Source organism: Eretmochelys imbricata, chromosome 7, assembly GCF_965152235.1.
Source record: "Eretmochelys imbricata isolate rEreImb1 chromosome 7, rEreImb1.hap1, whole genome shotgun sequence".
In the NCBI taxonomy this organism is placed as follows: Eukaryota; Metazoa; Chordata; order Testudines; family Cheloniidae; genus Eretmochelys; species Eretmochelys imbricata.
The window spans coordinates 101686558-101705088 of NC_135578.1; the positions used below are offsets into that span (position 1 = coordinate 101686558).

The window sequence follows — 18531 nt, forward strand, 5'->3', positions numbered from 1 at the left end:
ACCTGTAAAAGGATCTGTTAGGGTGGACCCTTCTGAACACACAGATGTCAGTATGACTGTGCTGGCATATAGGTCTAAATTGGCAGCTCTCACTTCAGGATAACTTTTAATTATCTAACAAGGTTGTCTCCCCCTCTAAATTGAGTTCTACTCCAGGAGGCAATTGTTAGGTAATATCAAGACAAATCTACCAAACATCTGAACACAGCCAGATCTTAAGGGCTGTCCAAAGAGCACTACAGAATAAAGGGAAAATGCGAAACAAAATACGTAGACTGACTATTAGGGAAAAAATCTCAACAGTGAGATCTACTTAGACTGTAGAATATACTCCCAAGGGAAATGGTGGAAGCATAACTGTTTGTATTTAAAACTAGACTGAGCCATCATTTGAGATTTATTGTTGGGAATAATTCTGCAATGACTGAGAGATGAAATTATTAATAGTCTCAGCATCATCAATTTAGTATCTTATTTACATGCTCCCTATGCTACAAATATTTATATTGACCACCTTAGTGTATTGGCCTTTTGTACCTGCACATATTTGACTACTTTCATTTAATATATTTTCCATTTTCAAACCATGCCAGAATTGAAAGCTTATTTAACATTCTTTTCTTTAGTCAAAGATTTTTGCATTTTGAATTAATCCATTAATCTCAAACTATTTAGTCTTGCAACAAATTGTTTTAGTTGTTAAGTGCATAATTACTGTACAAATAAATATACAGCAGTACATTACTGGGAAGACAATAAGCAGTAAATGGCAGTATTCAAAACTGTGCTTAAAGACTTTTAACCTGAACAATTTTCAATTCACTATGTAATAAAAGGAGAGGTGTGAACACCTTTTGTTACTCTTTGCATTATTAAAAGAATAATGAACTTTTATTTATTTCCAGATATTATAAATGAACATGGGATAGATAAATAGTGCAAGAACTAGAATGAAAACATCAGTTTAGGTATGCTTATTTTTAAATTAGGCTTTTATGTTTGCATTCAAAAATAACCAATTAAACAAGACAGAACTATTGCATATTAATATACATTAAATTAAATATTTTTATATTTATTTGTGCTCATTAATTTATATACTTTTTTAAAAGATGAGAGAGATATTTTTAAAATATTCAACATTCAGATGCCTTGTGTCTTTTGTACTTTCTGTCCCCCAAATCCTGTTTAGGTCTCTGAAATATTTCATTATATACACACATGCAAACACATAGATACCCCCTTTTGTATTAGGGAAAGATATGATTTTTAACTATGGAGACATTTTTTTAAGAATATACATTTTAAAAGAGCTTTTTCCTATCAACAGTCTTTACTGCTGATACCAGTGTGATTTCAATATTAAAATGCTTTTTCAAAAAGTTTAAGAAGTTGCTTTTATATTCTAGTCAAGTAGAGTCTCAGTCTCTCTCTTTCTCTCTCATACATATTATATCAAGCTCTGTGTCGGTGGCAACAGGAATAATGCCTCTTGCAATAGTTGACAGAAGCTCAGGTTCAGCAAAACTATTCTCAGCAGAATTTAATCTTCTGACATGCAAAATATCTTCAAAATAGTGAAACTCACTCATAAATTACAAAACTGTATTTCAGTAAGGAACATTTAAAATACATTAGATTTAATAAAAAAGCAGAATAAAATGAATGTTCAAGACTACATTGAAATCAAATAATTTATTAAACTCTGTATTTACACTGAGTTATTTCTAACTGACAGCTTATCTTGAAATAAAGCTGTGTACAATATACTGACTTTAAAAAGCATGGCTGTTAAAGTTTGTTTGTAAGTTGTAGTGGAGCATATGTTATTACACCTTGAGGACCAGATTCTGACACCCTTACTCACACTGAATAGCATCTTACTCCAGGAACAGTCTCATTGCCTTCAATCGGACTATTTGTAGAGTAAGGTGTTACTGAAGATGAGTAAGGGTGTCAGAATCTGGCTCCTAATGAACATTACTACTCATGAAATCAATTGTTTGTTATTGACCTCAGTGAGAGAAGGGTCAGAGCCAACACATTCACTATGATTCATTATTTAATATAAAATAAAAAATTACTTTGTAAAATTTAGGGGCTGCTAAACTTGGGAAATAAAATTAATATTGATATTTTAATGTATTGGAAAATGCAAAGAGAGAAATGCAACCAAGATTTTGTTAAAAATGTATATAACATTCAACAACATATATACTGATATTTTGTATATGAACATTTATTATAATTAGCTTTTAAAAGATATTTATATTTGAGTAATTTATAATTTTATACAGCAAAAGTGACTTTTAAAGCAAAACACAGACAATATCATTTACAGTAGGAATTATCATAATGGAAAATATGATATAAATTAACATGATTTACAAATATTTTTACAGACTAAATTAAAAAATAAGGCAGGAAGTTTTATTTGAAATTAGCATAATCAGAATATATATCAATGAAATCTTGTACCACTTTGTAGCAGAATTCATACTGTTCCTAAAAAAATAAAAAAGAAATTCAGATTTACTTCGATTGTACATTATGTTTAAGTTGGAATAATCAGATTTAGGTAAATCCATAAAATGCAACATATTCTAAATTGGACAACAGCAAGTTTATGACAAAACAAATAATCTACCCCGTTGATGGTAAATTTTATATTTCTGCTCTTTGCACAAAAGGTTTTTATGCTCAATTTTATTAACTTGCAAGTTTCATAGTCTTTATTAACTGACACTATTTGTATGTAACTGAGCCTGTATGTAACTAATCCTCCGCTTCAGGGAGGATGATGGAACTGGGAGGTTGAAACAGAGGAGGTCCACAAGAGGCTTCTCTCAAAACTTAACAGACATCTATAATATGAAAGAAATTGCAAACCACTGAGCCCAATCCTGCTAAGTGCAAAGTACATTTTGGGAGGTGCAAAGCACCCTCAATTACCATTGATGTCAATAGGAGCTCTGGGGTGATCCACACCTTTCAGAACTGGGTTCACAGTGCCTTTCAAACAACCTCAAAGCACCTTACAAATGCTCTATGCATACATATTATTATGATTATTAAACAGTTATATTGTAGTAGCATGTAGAGGCCAAGTGTGGCCCTGTTGAATTCCTGCCCCAAAGAACTAACAATATGAATATTCTTTCTCATATTTTTACACACACATGGAAACCCAGCCCACTTACAAATGAAATGCACACCTCCCAATTATAAATGAACAGCCATATTGGGTCAGACCAAAGGTCCATCTAGCCCAGTATCCTGTCTTCTGACAGTGACCAATGCCAGGTACCCCAGAGGGAATGAACAGAACAGGTAATCATCAAGTGATCCATCCCGTCGCCCATTCCCAGCTTCTAGCAAACAAAATGAAATGCAGTCACTTCTGGGTAACAGTTATTTAACAGCATACAGCAACACTGTATATTTTCTCCTTGCTCTCCCCAGTGATAAACACTGACCTCACCTGCTTCCAAGGTCATAGACCCATAATACAGTGTTTCCCAAACTTTTGAAAGCTGAGTCCCACTCCAGAAAAATGAAACCAATCTTCCCCTCGCCCCATGCAATGCTGCCGTTTGTTGTTAAAGACCTATCCATCTTAAATTTATATATCTTCCACTATCCCCTGGCTAGTTCTTCGTCCCTCCAAGGGAGGCACATTCCACACTTTTGGAAACACTGGTGTGAATCTTCTTAATATGATACTTTGTCTTTGTTCCTACAACACGAGGTAGTTAATGTTGACAGTAGTAAAGTATTAACATTGGCATCTGAGTTCACTCCCATTTAAATGAATGGGAGAGTTCACAGCTTGTTTTTTGGTTTTGGTTCAGGCAGACATCTCTGCATTGGTTACACTCAGGACATATTTTGAAGGTTTTCTCCACAACCATAACAGTGCTTCAATCATAGGCCTCTAGGACCCCTGAAGATATAGGCTCTATTCCTGGATCTGTCACAGAGTCCCTGTGTGCTCTTGGACAAGTCATTTAATCTTTCTGTACCTCAGTTTCCCTACCTGTAAAATGAAGAAAAAAAAATCTACCTCAGAGAAGGGTTTTGTGTAGGGCTGTCGATTAATTGTAGTTAACTCACATGATTAATTCAAAAAATCGCAATTTAAAAAATTAATTGTGATTAATCGCACTGTTAAACAATAAAATATCAATTGAAATGTATTAAATATTTTTGGATGTTTTTCTACATTCTAAAATATATTGCTTTCTATTACAACACAAAATACAAAGTGTACAGTGCTCACTTTATATTATTATTTTTATTAGAAATATTTCTACTGTAAAAATGATAAACAAAAGAAATAGTATTTTTCAATTCACCTCATACAAGTACTGTAGTGCAATCTCTTTATTGTGAAAGTGTAACTTACAAATGTAGATTTTTTTGTTACATAACTGCACTCAAAAACAGAACAATGTAAAACTTTAGATCCTACAAGTCCACTCAGTCCTACTTCTTGTTCAGCCAATTGCTAAGACAAACAAGTTTGTTTACATTTACAGGAGATACTGCTGACCGCTTCTTATTTACAATGTCACCTGAAAGTGAGAACAGGCGTTCACATGGCACTTTTATAGCCAGGCTTGCAAGGTATTAACGCCAGATATGCTAAACATTTATATGCCACTTTGGCCACCATTCCATAGGACATGCTTCCATGCTGATGATGCTTGTTAAAAAAATAATGCGTTAATTAAATTTGTGACTGAACTCCTTGGGGGAGAATTGCATGTCTCCTGTTCTCTTTTACCTGAATTCTGCCATATATTTCATGTTATAGTAGTCTTGGATGATAACCCAGCACATGTCCGTCTTAAGAACACTTTCACAGCAGATTTGACAAAACGCAAAGAAGGTACCAATGTGAGATTTCTAAGGTTACAACACTCAACCCAACCTTTAAGAATCTGAAGTGCTTTCCAAAATCTGAGAGGGACGAGCTGTGGAGAATGCTTTCAGATGTCTTAAAAGAGCAACAATCTGATGTGGACACTACAGAACCCGAACCACCAAAAAAGAAAATCAACCTTCTGCTGGTGGCATCTGACTCAGATGATGAAAATGAACATGTGTCAGTCCGCTTTGCTTTTGGATTGTTATCGAGCAGAACCTGTCATCAGCATGGATGCATGTCTTCTGGAATCGTGGTTGAAGCATGAAGGGATATATGAATCTTTAGCGCATCTGGCACAAATATCTTGTGATGCCAGCTACAACAGTGCCATGCGAACGCCTGTTCTCACTTTCAGGTGACATTGTAAACAAGACATGGGCAGCATTATCTCTTGCAAATTGTAACCAAATTTGTTTGTATGAGCGATTGGCTGAACAAGAAGTAGGACTGAGTGGACTTGTAGGTTCTAAAGTTTTACATTGTTTTATTTTTGAATGCAGTTATTTTTTGTACATAATTCAACATTTGTAAGTTAAACTTTCATTATAAAGAGATTGCACTACAGTACTTGTATTAGGTGCACTGAAATATGCTATTTCTTGTGTTTTATACAGTGAAAATATTTGTAATAAAAAATATAAAGTGAGCACTGTACACTTTATATACTGTGTTGTAATTGAAATCAATATATCTGAAAATGTAAAAACATCCAAAAATATTTAAATAAATGGTATTCTATTATTGTTTAAAGTGTGATTAATAGCCATTATTTTTTTTAATCGCTTGACAGCCCTAGTTTTGAGATTACTGTTTGTAAAGTACTTTGAGACTGTTGAATGGAAAGTGCTAGAAATGCAATGTATTACTATTATTTATTCAAGTTAGCAGCTCCCCAGGAATCTGTGCTTGAAATTTATTGAAAAGCTATCTTCAAATATTCATAACTTTGTTAAATAAATATAACCTAAATTCTTCTAATGTTCCAAAGGCACTTCTCCTCTGTGAGAACTAACTGCAAGTCAGTTTGATGTGTTTAAGCCATTTTTTAGATGAAAAAACACAAACATTAGTTCTTTTTAAAATAAAATGTTGATAATTTTATGATCACAACTCAAGAATGTCCCCATGGATTTTTAAAAAATCTTTCACAATCTCTCTCCAAACAAACAAAAATAGCAGTTGGCTAACAACAAACACAGCAACTTTTACCCCCAAATTAATTTTTAGAAAGCCTATTACAAAATAAAATAGAAGTTTATAATGAAACACCTCTTGCAACCTAAGTATATAGTTGTTAAAAGTAGTCCCATAATATTATATTTACTGCAGCTAGTAAAATGAGCCTTTGTTCTCTTCCCACCATAACACTTACAAAACTTAGATCATTTGACAAAGATTCTTATTGTTAAATATCATACCAGCGTTTGCACCATATGTGGCCTTTGCATTCTTAAGCTCTTCACAGCTTGAAATACATCTAAGAGCCCTTCAGCCTTTACTCGTTCCAGAACATTGCTGAGTGCTATGAATGTACCTGTTCTTCCAGCTCCAGCACTGCAAGACAAACATATTTCTTTTGCTTAACAAAATGTCAGGACATACCCATCCAAATTACAATAATGAGCAACAAAGATACTTTGCATAATAATTAATGCAAAATATTCAAGTACAGTTATTAGCAGAATAAAAACCTCTTGCTAAGTTTATTGCTGTCATTTGCATGGCATAACTTTCCATGTTATGATCAAGAATTAATAAAAATTAATTTTCAACCAGGCCAGTTCGGATAAAGGCCTGTCTCCTGCGAACACTTACATGCTTATTTATACAAGTGAATAATTCCATAGAAATCAAATGCACTATATGTGTGCATAAAATTAAGCACATGTATACATGTTTGTAGAACTGGGGACATAATCCCATAGACTTGAAACTTTTCTAATCTGTATTTGTCTCCAAACCAATTGAAATTTATGGTACGATCACTGTTATCTTTAACACAGAGTAGTGATTTGGGCAAATTCTTTGTTGCTTATGAAAGGGAAGACTTGTCAATAGCTGAATCCTATTATATAGTACACCATCCCCACACATCCCTGCCAATGAATCTATTTCCTGACCTACCCCTCCTTATTATTCTAGCTATGTCTCTCCCTTGATCAGGGACTGCTCATTGTTCCAAATTATGTGATCTGAGGGGATTGACCTGTACTGGTATATTTTTCCTTCTTGATCACTTGTCTGTAAGCAGATAAGACTTCATATTTGATGGTCCAACAAGAAAATGTGGTTGTCCCAGTTGTCAGGCTCTGGCCTTATTGCTGCTGCTGTGACTGTCTAAAGGCTTTTCCCTGCATTGTTCTTGTTTTGTTCTGGACGACTTTACCAGGGTTTCTCATTTTTATTTTCTTAGTTTTAGTGTGTTTGACTCTCATTTTATCTTACAGACTTAGCTTTATCCTCAATTTAATATAAGTGAATAGGTAAAATGTATTCGTTGTGCAATTCCCTATAGATAACTACTTTTATCAGATTAAAGGCAGCTGCAAAATCTAAAAAGGTTCAGATGTATACGTAATTAGCCAATCCCTAGAAAATTAAAATATTACTGCCGCTACCAAGTCTGAAACTAAGAATCAGAACTGATACTCCATATTATATATTCAAACAAAAAGTACAATTCCTAACTACTATTATGGATAAAATCCATCTAATTTGAAATGTAGCTCTGATCATGCAGAATAGCACTAGTTTAGTCCATATCTGCTGTTGCATGCACAAAGTGACTGAGTCCACTTTCTACCTTTACACTCATATTTCCCTTGTTTTTCAAATTTCAGCAGCTGATTAGATGCTTGCTGACATTATTAGTGAAAATAAAATAGGGTGGAGCTCCTTTCACTGCCATTTGACCAGTGACAAAGATGAGTTTACATTTTGTCTCCTAATTTCACTTTTGTTCAAAGTAACCAGCTACTACTAGTAGAGGCCAAGTAACAGTGATTAGGAACTGTGAGGCACACAGCCACAATGGGGGAATAATCATAAAAACCTGGATGATTCTGGGAATCTGTGATGAGGCTAAATGAAAAACTGAAAAGTTTAATTCATGTCCCTAAACCAAGGATAAATATAAAATAATTCATTAAGTTTGAGTTTTTAACATATCTTAATAATTTATAAGCAAGATGAATGGTAATCACCATCAACAGTCATTGCTTTTACTTTATTTCCATCAAATAAGAAATCTTTCTGATAAGCATGTCCTTATGAAAAGATTAAATACAATTGCATGTATCCTCAGCTGGATACATTAAAGCCTAGTAGGAGGCTAAAGTGAATAGGTAAAATGTATTAGTTGTGCAATTCCCTATAGACAATTACTTTTATCAGATTAAAGGCAGCTGCAAAATCTAAAAAAGGTTCAGATTTATACGTAATTAGCCAATCCCTAGAAAAACTGTCTAAAAGGTCGGTGAATGACTCATTCTGGAATAGATCCATAGCTGCAGGAAGATGAAAAAATGCTATAAGGATATAATAGTATGAAATACTTTGTAAACCTGTACACAGAAATAGTTAAATAGCTACTCATTCCCTTCTGTCTAAACAAAAAAAATGAAGTATCCCCTTTTATCCTGCCCCATACCATCTGCCCTCCCCGCCCCCAACTCGAGAAACTCTTTGGGCAAAACTCCACCAGAGCCACATGTTTATCTCTAAAAAATAATTTAAGTGTGATTGCATGTAGGTTCAACTTCCCTTAGAAATGCAACATAAAAATATATGTTGTATGGTTTACAGTACAGTACTCTCCCCTTCATATTTGTTCTTCCCTCTTTTCTGTGACAACCGCTTACTGAATCTAAAGAGTTTTAAAAGAAAAAATCTTTTAGGATAATGGTGTCTGTTAATTTGGCTCACAGAATAATATTGTTTCTTGAAGGATGGAAGAATCAAAGACAAATGAAAATCTGATGGGGCAAACTGATGTGGCTACAGAAAAAATCCATTACAGTGGGGTCCTTAGGCTCCGCTACAGTCTAGACGAGAATGCCACTGCAGGTGAGAAGAAATAAAGAAGAGAAAAACTCAGGCAGCTACAGAGAGGAAGAGACCGAGAACAGAAGGCAGTTACAAAGACAATATGGAGGACAAAGAACTATAAAAACTGTCTCTGGGCAACACTTTTAGTAAAACCCTTAAATATTATGTATTTTGATATTTCTATTATCTATTATAATTGTTGTGGTCAGTCCTTGCCACTCTTAAATCTTCTGTAAATAGAATGAGGAAAATAAATAGAAACCTGTGTCCTGAAAATTGGTAATATTTAATCTAGATAGAAACATGCAAATAATAAAATTTCATTTGTTTTATTACATTATTGTTTTATTTAAATCTGGAGAGCCAAATTCATCCATACCTAACTCCATTAATTCACTGGGCTGGTGATGTATTTGGCCCACTACCTTGGGCACTGTATCCTAGGCAATGGGGAAGTTCATTAGCTTGCACTTCTTAGTTCAATGGGAGACCTATTTAAGGTCACTGGATTTACATGAACAAACATCTGATTACAGAATATTACACAAAATATAAAGTAAGATTTTAAAAGTAATGGACCTGTTCCTGTAACTGTTTGCCAGTGGCCAATACAGCAGTGTTTCTGCTTTGGAGGTCTTTACATTCTTGTTGATATGATATAAACTATAAACAAAAAGCAACTAACAGAGTTTTTCAAAATAACCATTGCTTAAATTCTAAGATTCACACAGACACAGAGTAAATGTGAATGCTGGAAATTCATGGTATATCTGTGCAAGACACAATGGGCCAAATCTTGCATACCTCACTCTAGCGAAACACCCATTAATTTCAATGGGACTTGTACCTGAGCAAGGAGTGTAGTAACAGACACCTCAATTCTCACTCAAGCAAAACTCCAAGGATATGGTCCAGGGATATGAGCAAATTCCAGCAGGAAATCTGGAATAATCTAGTAAAATGATGATACATTATTTGGATTTGTTTTAGATTTTCCAGTGTTAATTGTCGTATCTTATAAGTGTGTTTACTATGTGTCTATTTGTGCCAGCTAAAGTCATTAAGCCCTTCTTCAAATACACATTTCAGCCCAAGGAGATACATTAACTGTATCAATGCTATTATTTTATTTTAAAATGTTATTTATAAATTCTTGTCAAAGGAAAAATGTAATCATTGCAGATACATACAATAAATTCATTTGTGAGCTGCAGATAACAACAGGCCTTATTGTCCCCTATATGGGCTATTTGCCAAAAGATGTTTGGTTCCCAAACTCAGTAGATCTGGAATACACACACACATGCATGAACATACACACAACCATTTGCTCAGCAGCCCTGTGAATCTGCATTTAGTTCTGCCCCCTCTTCCAGTGTCCCTGGCAGTGAAGTTGTGCTCTCAGAGGTTCTGCTACCATATCCATCCTTTGGAAGAGGCATGTTCAATATTGTGGAATGGAAAAGCAGGTGAATTAATGCGGATAAGATCTGCATTAACTTACTTGCAAAAATCCCAAAGTATCAGAGAGCTTTCAACCACTGGTCTTGCCCCCTATGCAGCCATTTGAAGGAGCGTCTAGTAGGTCAGGGCTAAAAAAGGAAAATGATATTGTACGAGGCAGCACTAGATTTCCTCACGTTGATCTCTAGGGTACTAATATTACCATCTAAGAAAATATATTCCAGTTTTTCCACAATTCTCACATTTCAAGTAGGACTGTATTATTTTTAAAAAATAGGAATAAATGCTAATTAGTACAACCTCTTTACCCACATATATACAAACGCTAGAGATTGAAAAACAATTCACAGATTGCATCAAAAAAGAAATGGGAAAAATCTGGGTTATGATAAACTTCCTTACACAAAATTCAGAGATAAACAAAGTAACAAAACCATATCACCCCTCCTCATTGTCAGGTTTCATATCATCAGAGCTCTCGAGTAATATTTTATTTAAGAGGATTCTGCCTCATCATACTCAGTGAAAATGTCTGTTTTTTTCCTTCTGAGATAATATATATTTTGGCCAGGGGAAGAACTGCTCCTGTGCACTGTGAGATGTTTCCTCTGTTGATAAGTTATTTATGAAATTGCAGAAAATTTCATAACCTTGCCTCTCCTCACCTTTTAAACCAACATCCAACCCCCTACACCACTTTTTCCTCATCTGAGAGGCATTTTAAAACTGCAGATAAGGTAGGAAACATGACTTGGGGCCAAGGATTTTAGGTTTTCACTTTTTACTCTAGACAGTCTAAACTTTAGACATTTCTCAGTAAACCTCCAGTCACTGCATCCCTCCCTTGTAATCAGAGATTTTGCTCTCAAGAACCAAAGTAAACACTCAGCATTTGGGAGTTCCTCTTTTGCCCTTTTTGGAGGCACAACTAAAAACGAAAAATCATTGTCTCACATATGAACCACCAAGAGTTATTCACTTCCAGCACTTCACTACTTTTCATTGCCCAGTTTTGTTTTTAAGAACTTGATTGTAATGTTTAATTAGTCATAGACATGTTAAACAAATTTGCTCTTAGCAGTTTTTGTTTTAATTTGCAAGTAATCTAAATGACAAACAATGATTTTGGTGATATATGAACCAGTAATGTGTCTATATTTTAAGGGATAAGGAAAAGTCTGTTAAGCCTATTTTTGCTGATAATAACTTGCATACAAATACAAACAGCTCATCCATGATTATTAGTGTCATGTTTCTCTGTTGGAAAAACACATCACAGTGGATAACCAAAACCTGTTTTAACAGTTGCTACATTAGACATTTAATTTTCTGTATGCAATACGGCTTAAACAAAAAATGAAATCAAATACTTGACTAAATGTATGCTACTGCAGGTCGCAGAGATTATAATCAAAAGTACACACAGCTCAAAAATGAAATGAGAGTGCATTCTGCTTTACAGACATATCATTCATGGATAAAAATGGCTAAATTAGGTCCTTCTACTTAGAAGTTGAAAGCTGAACTTTCCACGAATAAAGACACTAAAACACATACTTAAGAGGGGAATCAAGCAATGGGGCAGGTCTTCAGCTGGTGTAAATTGGCATAGTTCCATTGACTTGAGTAGACAATTTACACCACCTGAAGATCTGCCCTATTGGCTTCCTTCCCCTCTTAAGCGTGTGGAAATCACTGCATACCTTGGGCAAGCAGCTACTGCAACTGCAAGCTCACACTTGCACAGAAAATTCCTAAAGGCTTAGAGTTTAATCCTCAAAATACATGGGCTCACATTAACATACATCTTGGAAAATCAGCTGCTGGACTTGAAATGCACTAGGTGGTTTTTCAAGATTTGAATCTATGTGTATTTGAGAGAAGGTTCTAGTCATAAGCCTTAAGAACGTGGATGTAAGAGTTTTCAAGCACAGCAACTGATTTTCCAAAATATACTCTCATGTGAATCTATGTAACTGAGAAGAGTAGAGAGCTCTAAGTCTTAAGGATTTTGGAATATTGTTTTTATCATTCTAGTGGTGTTTTGAAATAAACATATCTTAAAATTCAGGGAGAAATGTGGCCTACAACATTAACCTAATTCTTCAAAGCTTTTGTGGGTCTGAGAGGATGGAAATATTAGATGTAATATGTGGTTCTAGTTCTTTGACTTCCAACATGTTGCATTAATCAAAGGAATACTGTAAGGCAAAAGAGCTGCTTTTCTCCCTTACTGATTGGCTAAAACTGTCCCATATTTTACCCGCTTTAATTAGCATTCAATGTCCTGACTTACTAACAGATTTCAAAAAGTAGTTGCAGGACTCCACTGTCAAACTGCAGAATCAGGCACTAAAACTGTTAGTGTCTACGAGTTCAATTGGTACAGAGAAAATAAGCCTTTAGGGAAAATATGTGAAAATAGCAAAGAATAAAACACATCAGAAGCAAAAAGTAGGAGAGAGGAATTGCTTGTTCTGTTAATTAATATGCATATTCTTAGACCATGTCCTGAATGTCAACAGACTCAAGCCTGTTTCAAGCTCCCAGACATTCAAATCAAGGCACTGTTAGCAGAAGTGTCACCACAGCTGTTTGTTCCAATGGTGCATGAGAACACAGATGATCTTTCAGGTAACCCACACCCAAATCATAGGCTTCACAGATCAAGACCAGCACCTTTAATTGTGCAAACTGAAGGTCAGTGCACACTTCAGAGAATAGGTATAATGTGATCTCCCTCACTAACTCATAGCTGGTAAGTGGGAGCTGCATTCTGCACTAGATGTAGCTTCCAAGTGGTCTTTGAGGGTAATTAGTTGAGCACATTGCAACAAATCACAAGAGCTGAGATAACATTTCTGCAGAGAGGGAAATAATCAATTGCCTATTATCCAAAGGCAAATGGCTGCTGCCAAAATCCAAAGGCACTTTCAGTTTGCAGACCTCACTGAAAAAAAGACTGGCATACCTTTACAAATAACCATCACTGTCACCATCATACTGCAGATGCTAAGTGTCTCGCCTGCTGGAAACCACAGACAGGTGCTGAAAACCTCAGGGTCAATACTATAAAAGGCTACTGATAGATCTAAAAGAATCAGCATAGGAACTTGACCTCTGTCCATTTCTAAGCCTTGGTCTACACTAGGACTTTAGGTCGAATTTAGCAGCGTTAAATTGATGTAAACCTGCACCCGTCCACACAATGAAGCCCTTTTTTTCGACTTAAAGGGCTCTTAAAATCGATTTCCTTACTCCACCCCTGACAAGTGGATTAGTGCTTAAATCGGCCTTGCCGGGTCAAATTTGGGGTACTGTGGACACAGTTCGACGGTATTGGCCTCCGGGAGCTATCCCAGAGTGCTCCATTGTGACCGCTCTGGACAGCACTCTCAACTCAGATGCACTGGCCAGGTAGACAGGAAAAGAACTGCGAACTTTTGAATCTCATTTCCTGTTTGGCCAGCGTGGCAAGCTGCAGGTGACCATGCAGAGCTCATCAGCAGAGGTGACCATGATGGAGTCCCAGAATCACAAAAGAGCTCCAGCATGGACTGAATGGGAGTTACGGGATCTGATCGCTGTATGGGGAGAGGAATCCGTGCTATCAAAACTCTGTTCCAGTTTTCGAAATGCCAAAACCTTTGTCAAAATCTCCCAGGGCATGAAGGACAGAGGCCATAACAGGGACCCAAAGCAGTGCCGCGTGAAACTTAAGGAGCTGAGGCAAGCCTACCAGAAAACCAGAGAGGCGAATAGCCGCTCTGGGTCAGAGCCCCAAACATGCCGCTTCTATGATGAGCTGCATGCCATTTTAGGGGGTTCAGCCACCACTACCCCAGACGTGTTGTTTGACTCCTTCAATGGAGATGCAACACGGAAGTAGGTTTTGGGGACGAAGAAGATGATGATGATGAGGTTGTAGATAGCTCACAGCAAGCAAGCGGAGAAACCGGTTTTCCCGACAGCCAGGAACTGTTTCTCACCCTGGACCTGGAGCCAGTACCCCCCGAACCCACCCAAGGCTGCCTCCTTGACCTGGCAGGCAGAGAAGGGACCTCTGGTGAGTGTACCTTTTAAAATACTATACATGGTTTAAAAGCAAGCATGTGAAAGGATTAATTTGCCCTGGCATTCGCGGCTCTCCTGGATGTACTCCCAAAGCCTTTGCAAAAGGTTTCTGGGGAGGACAGCCTTATTGCGTCCTCCATGGTAGGACACTTTACCACTCCAGGCCAGTAACACGTACTCAGGAATCATTGTACAACAAAGCATTGCAGTGTATGTTTGCTGGCGTTCAAACAACATCCGTTCTTTATCTCTCTGTGTTATCCTCAAGAGAGTGAGATATCCTTCATGGTCACCTGGTTGAAATAGGGTGCTTTTCTTCAGGGGACACTCAGAGGTGCCCGTTCCTGCTAGGCTGTTTGCCTGTGGCTGAACAGAAATGTTCCCCGCTGTTAGCCATGGAGGGGGGGAGGGTTGAGGGGGTAGCAACGCGGTGGGGGAGGCAAAATGCGACCTTGTAACGAAAGCACATGCGCTATGTATGTAATGTTAACAGCAAGGTTTACCCTGAAAGAGTGTAGCCACTGTTTTATAAAATGTGTCTTTTTAAATACCGCTGTCCCTTTTTTTCTCTCCGCCAGCTGCATGTGTTTCAATGATCACAGGATCTTCTCCTTCCCAGAGGCTAGTGAAGATTAGAAAGAAAAAAAACCACACTGGTGATGAAATGTTCTCTGAGCTCATGCTGTCCTCCCCCGCTGACAGAGCACAGACAAATGCATGGAGGCAAATAATGTCAGAGTGCAGGAAAGCCCAAAATGACTGAGAGGAGAGGTGGTGGGCTGAAGAGAGTAAGTGGCGGGCTGAAGACAGGGCTGAAGCTCAAATGTGGCGGCAGCGTGATGAGAGGAGGCAGGATTCAATGCTGAGGCTGCTGGAGGATCAAACCAGTATGCTCCAGTGTATGGTTGAGCTGCAGCAAAGGCAGCTGGAGCACAGATTGCCACTACAGCTCTTGTGTAACCAACCGCGCTCCTCCCCAGGTTCCATAGCCTCCACACCCAGACGCCCAAGAACATGGTGGAGGGGCCTCCGGCCAACCAGCCACTCCACCACAGAGGATTGCCCAAAAAACAGAAGGCTGGCATTCAATAAATTTTAAAGTTGTAAACTTTTAAAGTGCTGTGTGGCATTTTCCTTCCCTCCTCCACCACCCCTCCTGGGCTACCTTGGTAGTCACCCCCCTATGTGTTATGAATGAATAAAGAATGCATGAATGTGAAGCAACAATGACTTTATTGCCTCTGCAAGCGGTGATTGAAGGGAGGAGGGGAGGGTGGTTAGCTTACAGGGAAGTGGAGTGAACCAAGGGGCGGGGGATTTCATCAAGGAGAAACAAAGAGAACTTTCACACCGTAGCCTGTCCAGTCATGAAACTGGTTTTCAAAGCTTCTCTGATGCGTACCGCACCCTCCTGTGCTCTTCTAACCCCCCTGGTGTCTGGCTGCGTGTAACCAGCAGCCAGGCGATTTGCCTCAACCTCCCACCCCGCCATAAACGTCTCCCCCTTACTCTCACAGATATTGTGGAGTGCACAGCAAGCAGTAATAACAGTGGGAATATTGGTTTCACTGAGGTCTAAGTGAGTCAGTAAACTGCGCCAGCGCACCTTTAAATGTCCAAATGCACATTCTACCACCATTCTGCACTTGCTCAGCCTGTAGTTGAACAGCTCCTGACTACTGTCCAGGCTGCCTGTGTACGGCTTCATGAGCCATGGCATTAAGGGGTAGGCTGGGTCCCCAAGGATAACTGTAGGAATTTCAACATCCCCAACAGTTATTTTCTGATCTGGGAATAAAGTCCCTTCCTGCAGCTTTTGAAACAGACCAGAGTTCCTGAAGATGCGAGCGTCATGTACCTTTTCCGGCCATCGCACGTTGATGTTGGTGAAACATGCCTTGTGATCCACCAGAGCTTGCAGCACTATTGAAAAGTACCCCTTGTGGTTTATGTACTTGCCGGCTTGGTGCTCCGGTGCCAAGATAGGGATATGGGTTCCGTCTATGGCCCCACCACAGTTAGGGAATCCCATTGCAGCAAAGCCATCCACTATGACCTGCACATTTCCCAGGGTCACTACCCTTGATATCAGCAGATCTTTGATTGCGTGGGCTACTTGCATCACAGCAGCTCCAACAGTAGATTTGCCCACTCCAAATTGATTTCCAACTGACCGGTAGCTGTCTGGCGTTGCAAGCTTCCACAGGGCTATCGCCACTCACTTCTCAACTGTGAGAGCTGCTCTCATCTTGGTATTCATGCGCTTCAGGGCAGGGGAAAGCAAGTCACAAAGTTCCATGAAAGTGCCCTTACGCATGCGAAAGTTTCGCAGCCACTGGGAATCGTCCCAGACCTGCAACACTATGCGGTCCCACCAGTCTGTGCTTGTTTCCCGAGCCCAGAATCGGCGTTCCACAGCATGAACCTGCCCCATTAGCACCATGATGCATGCATTGGCAGGGCCCATGCTTTCAGAGAAATCTGTGTCCATGTCCTGATCACTCACGTGACCACGCTGACGTCGCCTCCTCGCCCGGTATCGCTCTGCCAGGTTCTGGTGCTGTATATACTGCTGGATAATGCGTGTGGTGTTTAATGTGCTCCTAATTGCCAAAGTGAGCTGAGCGGCCTCCATGCTTGCCTTGGTATGGCGTCCACACAGAAAAAAGGCGCAGAACGATTGTCTGCCGTTGCTCTGACGGAGGGAGGGGCGACTGACGACATGACTTACAGGGTTGGCTTACAGGGAATTAAAATCAACAAAGGGGGTGGCTTTACATCAATGAGTATTTCAGGCAGGACTTCACAGAGGGTTCCAATAAGAAATGGTGCACCTAAGTAATTGTTCTTATTGGAACAATGAGGTTAGTCTGGCCTCTGATTGATACATGGCTAGATTTACCTCGCTGCACCTTCTCTGTGAGTGACTGCAGTGTGATCTAGAGGAATGAGTCCCCTAGACGGGGCGGGGGGGGGGGGGGGAGCAGCAAATGAGTACAAAACAAATCTGGTCTATTTCTTGTTTTGATCCACTCCATCTATCTTTTACATATTTGGCTGGCAGCAGATGGTGCAGAAGGACTGCAAGCCATCCACATCTCATGGCTGCTTGGCAGAAGATGGTGCAATAGGACTGCTAGCCATCCTCATCTCTTGCCTGCCTGGCAGAAGATGGTACAGTAGGACTGCTAGCAATCCGTATCGCCTGCCTGCTCACCATAAGATGGTTCAATAGGACTGACTGCAGGACTAAAGAGAATGACCTGGTCAAGTCACTTCTAATGTAGTCCCTGCACCCATGTCTGCCCAGGCGCTCCTGGCCGACGTGGCCAGGAGCATCTCGGACATGACGATGACGGCTACCAGTCCTACTGCACCGTCTGCTGCCACAAGGCAAGGGGTTGCTGCTGCTGTGTAGCAATGCAGTACCACGTCTGCCAGCACCCAGGAGACATACGGTGACGGTTACCTGAGCAGGCTCCATGCTTGCCGTGGTATGGCATTTGCACAGGTAACTCAAGAAAAAAGGCGTGAAACGATTGTCTGCTGCTGCTTTCATGGAGGGAGGGAGGGAACGGGGGCCTGACGATATGTACCCAGAACCACCCGCGACAATGTTTTAGCCCCATCAGGCATTGGGATCTCAACCCAGAATTCCAATGGGCAGCGGAGACTGCGGGAACTGTGGAATAGCTACCCAAAGTGCAACACTCCAGAAGTCGACGCTTGCCTCGGTACTGTGGAAGCACTCCGCCGAGTTAATGCACTTAATGCACTTAGAGCATTTTCTGTGGGGACACACACACTCGAATATATAAAACCGATTTCTAAAAAACCGACTTCTATAAATTTGACCTAATTTCGTAGTGTAGACATACCCTCAGGGATAATCAACCAATGAAATTAGTGACGTTTGTGCACCACACCCAAGTCAACAGCCAGATTAAAAGGGGGTAATCTGAGGACTCCAGATATCACCAGAGTTGTCCTACCACAAACTGCTGATGTAAATTGGC

At 39.1% G+C, this 18531-nt stretch overlaps 1 protein-coding gene across 2 annotated transcripts in view; it reads right to left on the reverse strand.

Moving 5' to 3' along the window:
* Positions 1–2385: 2385 nt before the first annotated feature.
* PTPRE (protein tyrosine phosphatase receptor type E) overlaps positions 2386–18531 on the reverse strand; it is a 73814-nt gene continuing 57668 nt past the window's right edge. For both annotated transcript variants that reach the window (XM_077821385.1, XM_077821384.1), the window contains exons 17-18: positions 6349–6484; positions 2386–2505 (exon numbers count right to left, since the gene is read on the reverse strand). In XM_077821385.1, coding sequence (XP_077677511.1) covers positions 2431–2505; positions 6349–6484 — 211 coding nt within the window. In that variant the 3' untranslated portion in view covers positions 2386–2430. The remainder of the gene's footprint in view (positions 2506–6348; positions 6485–18531) is intronic.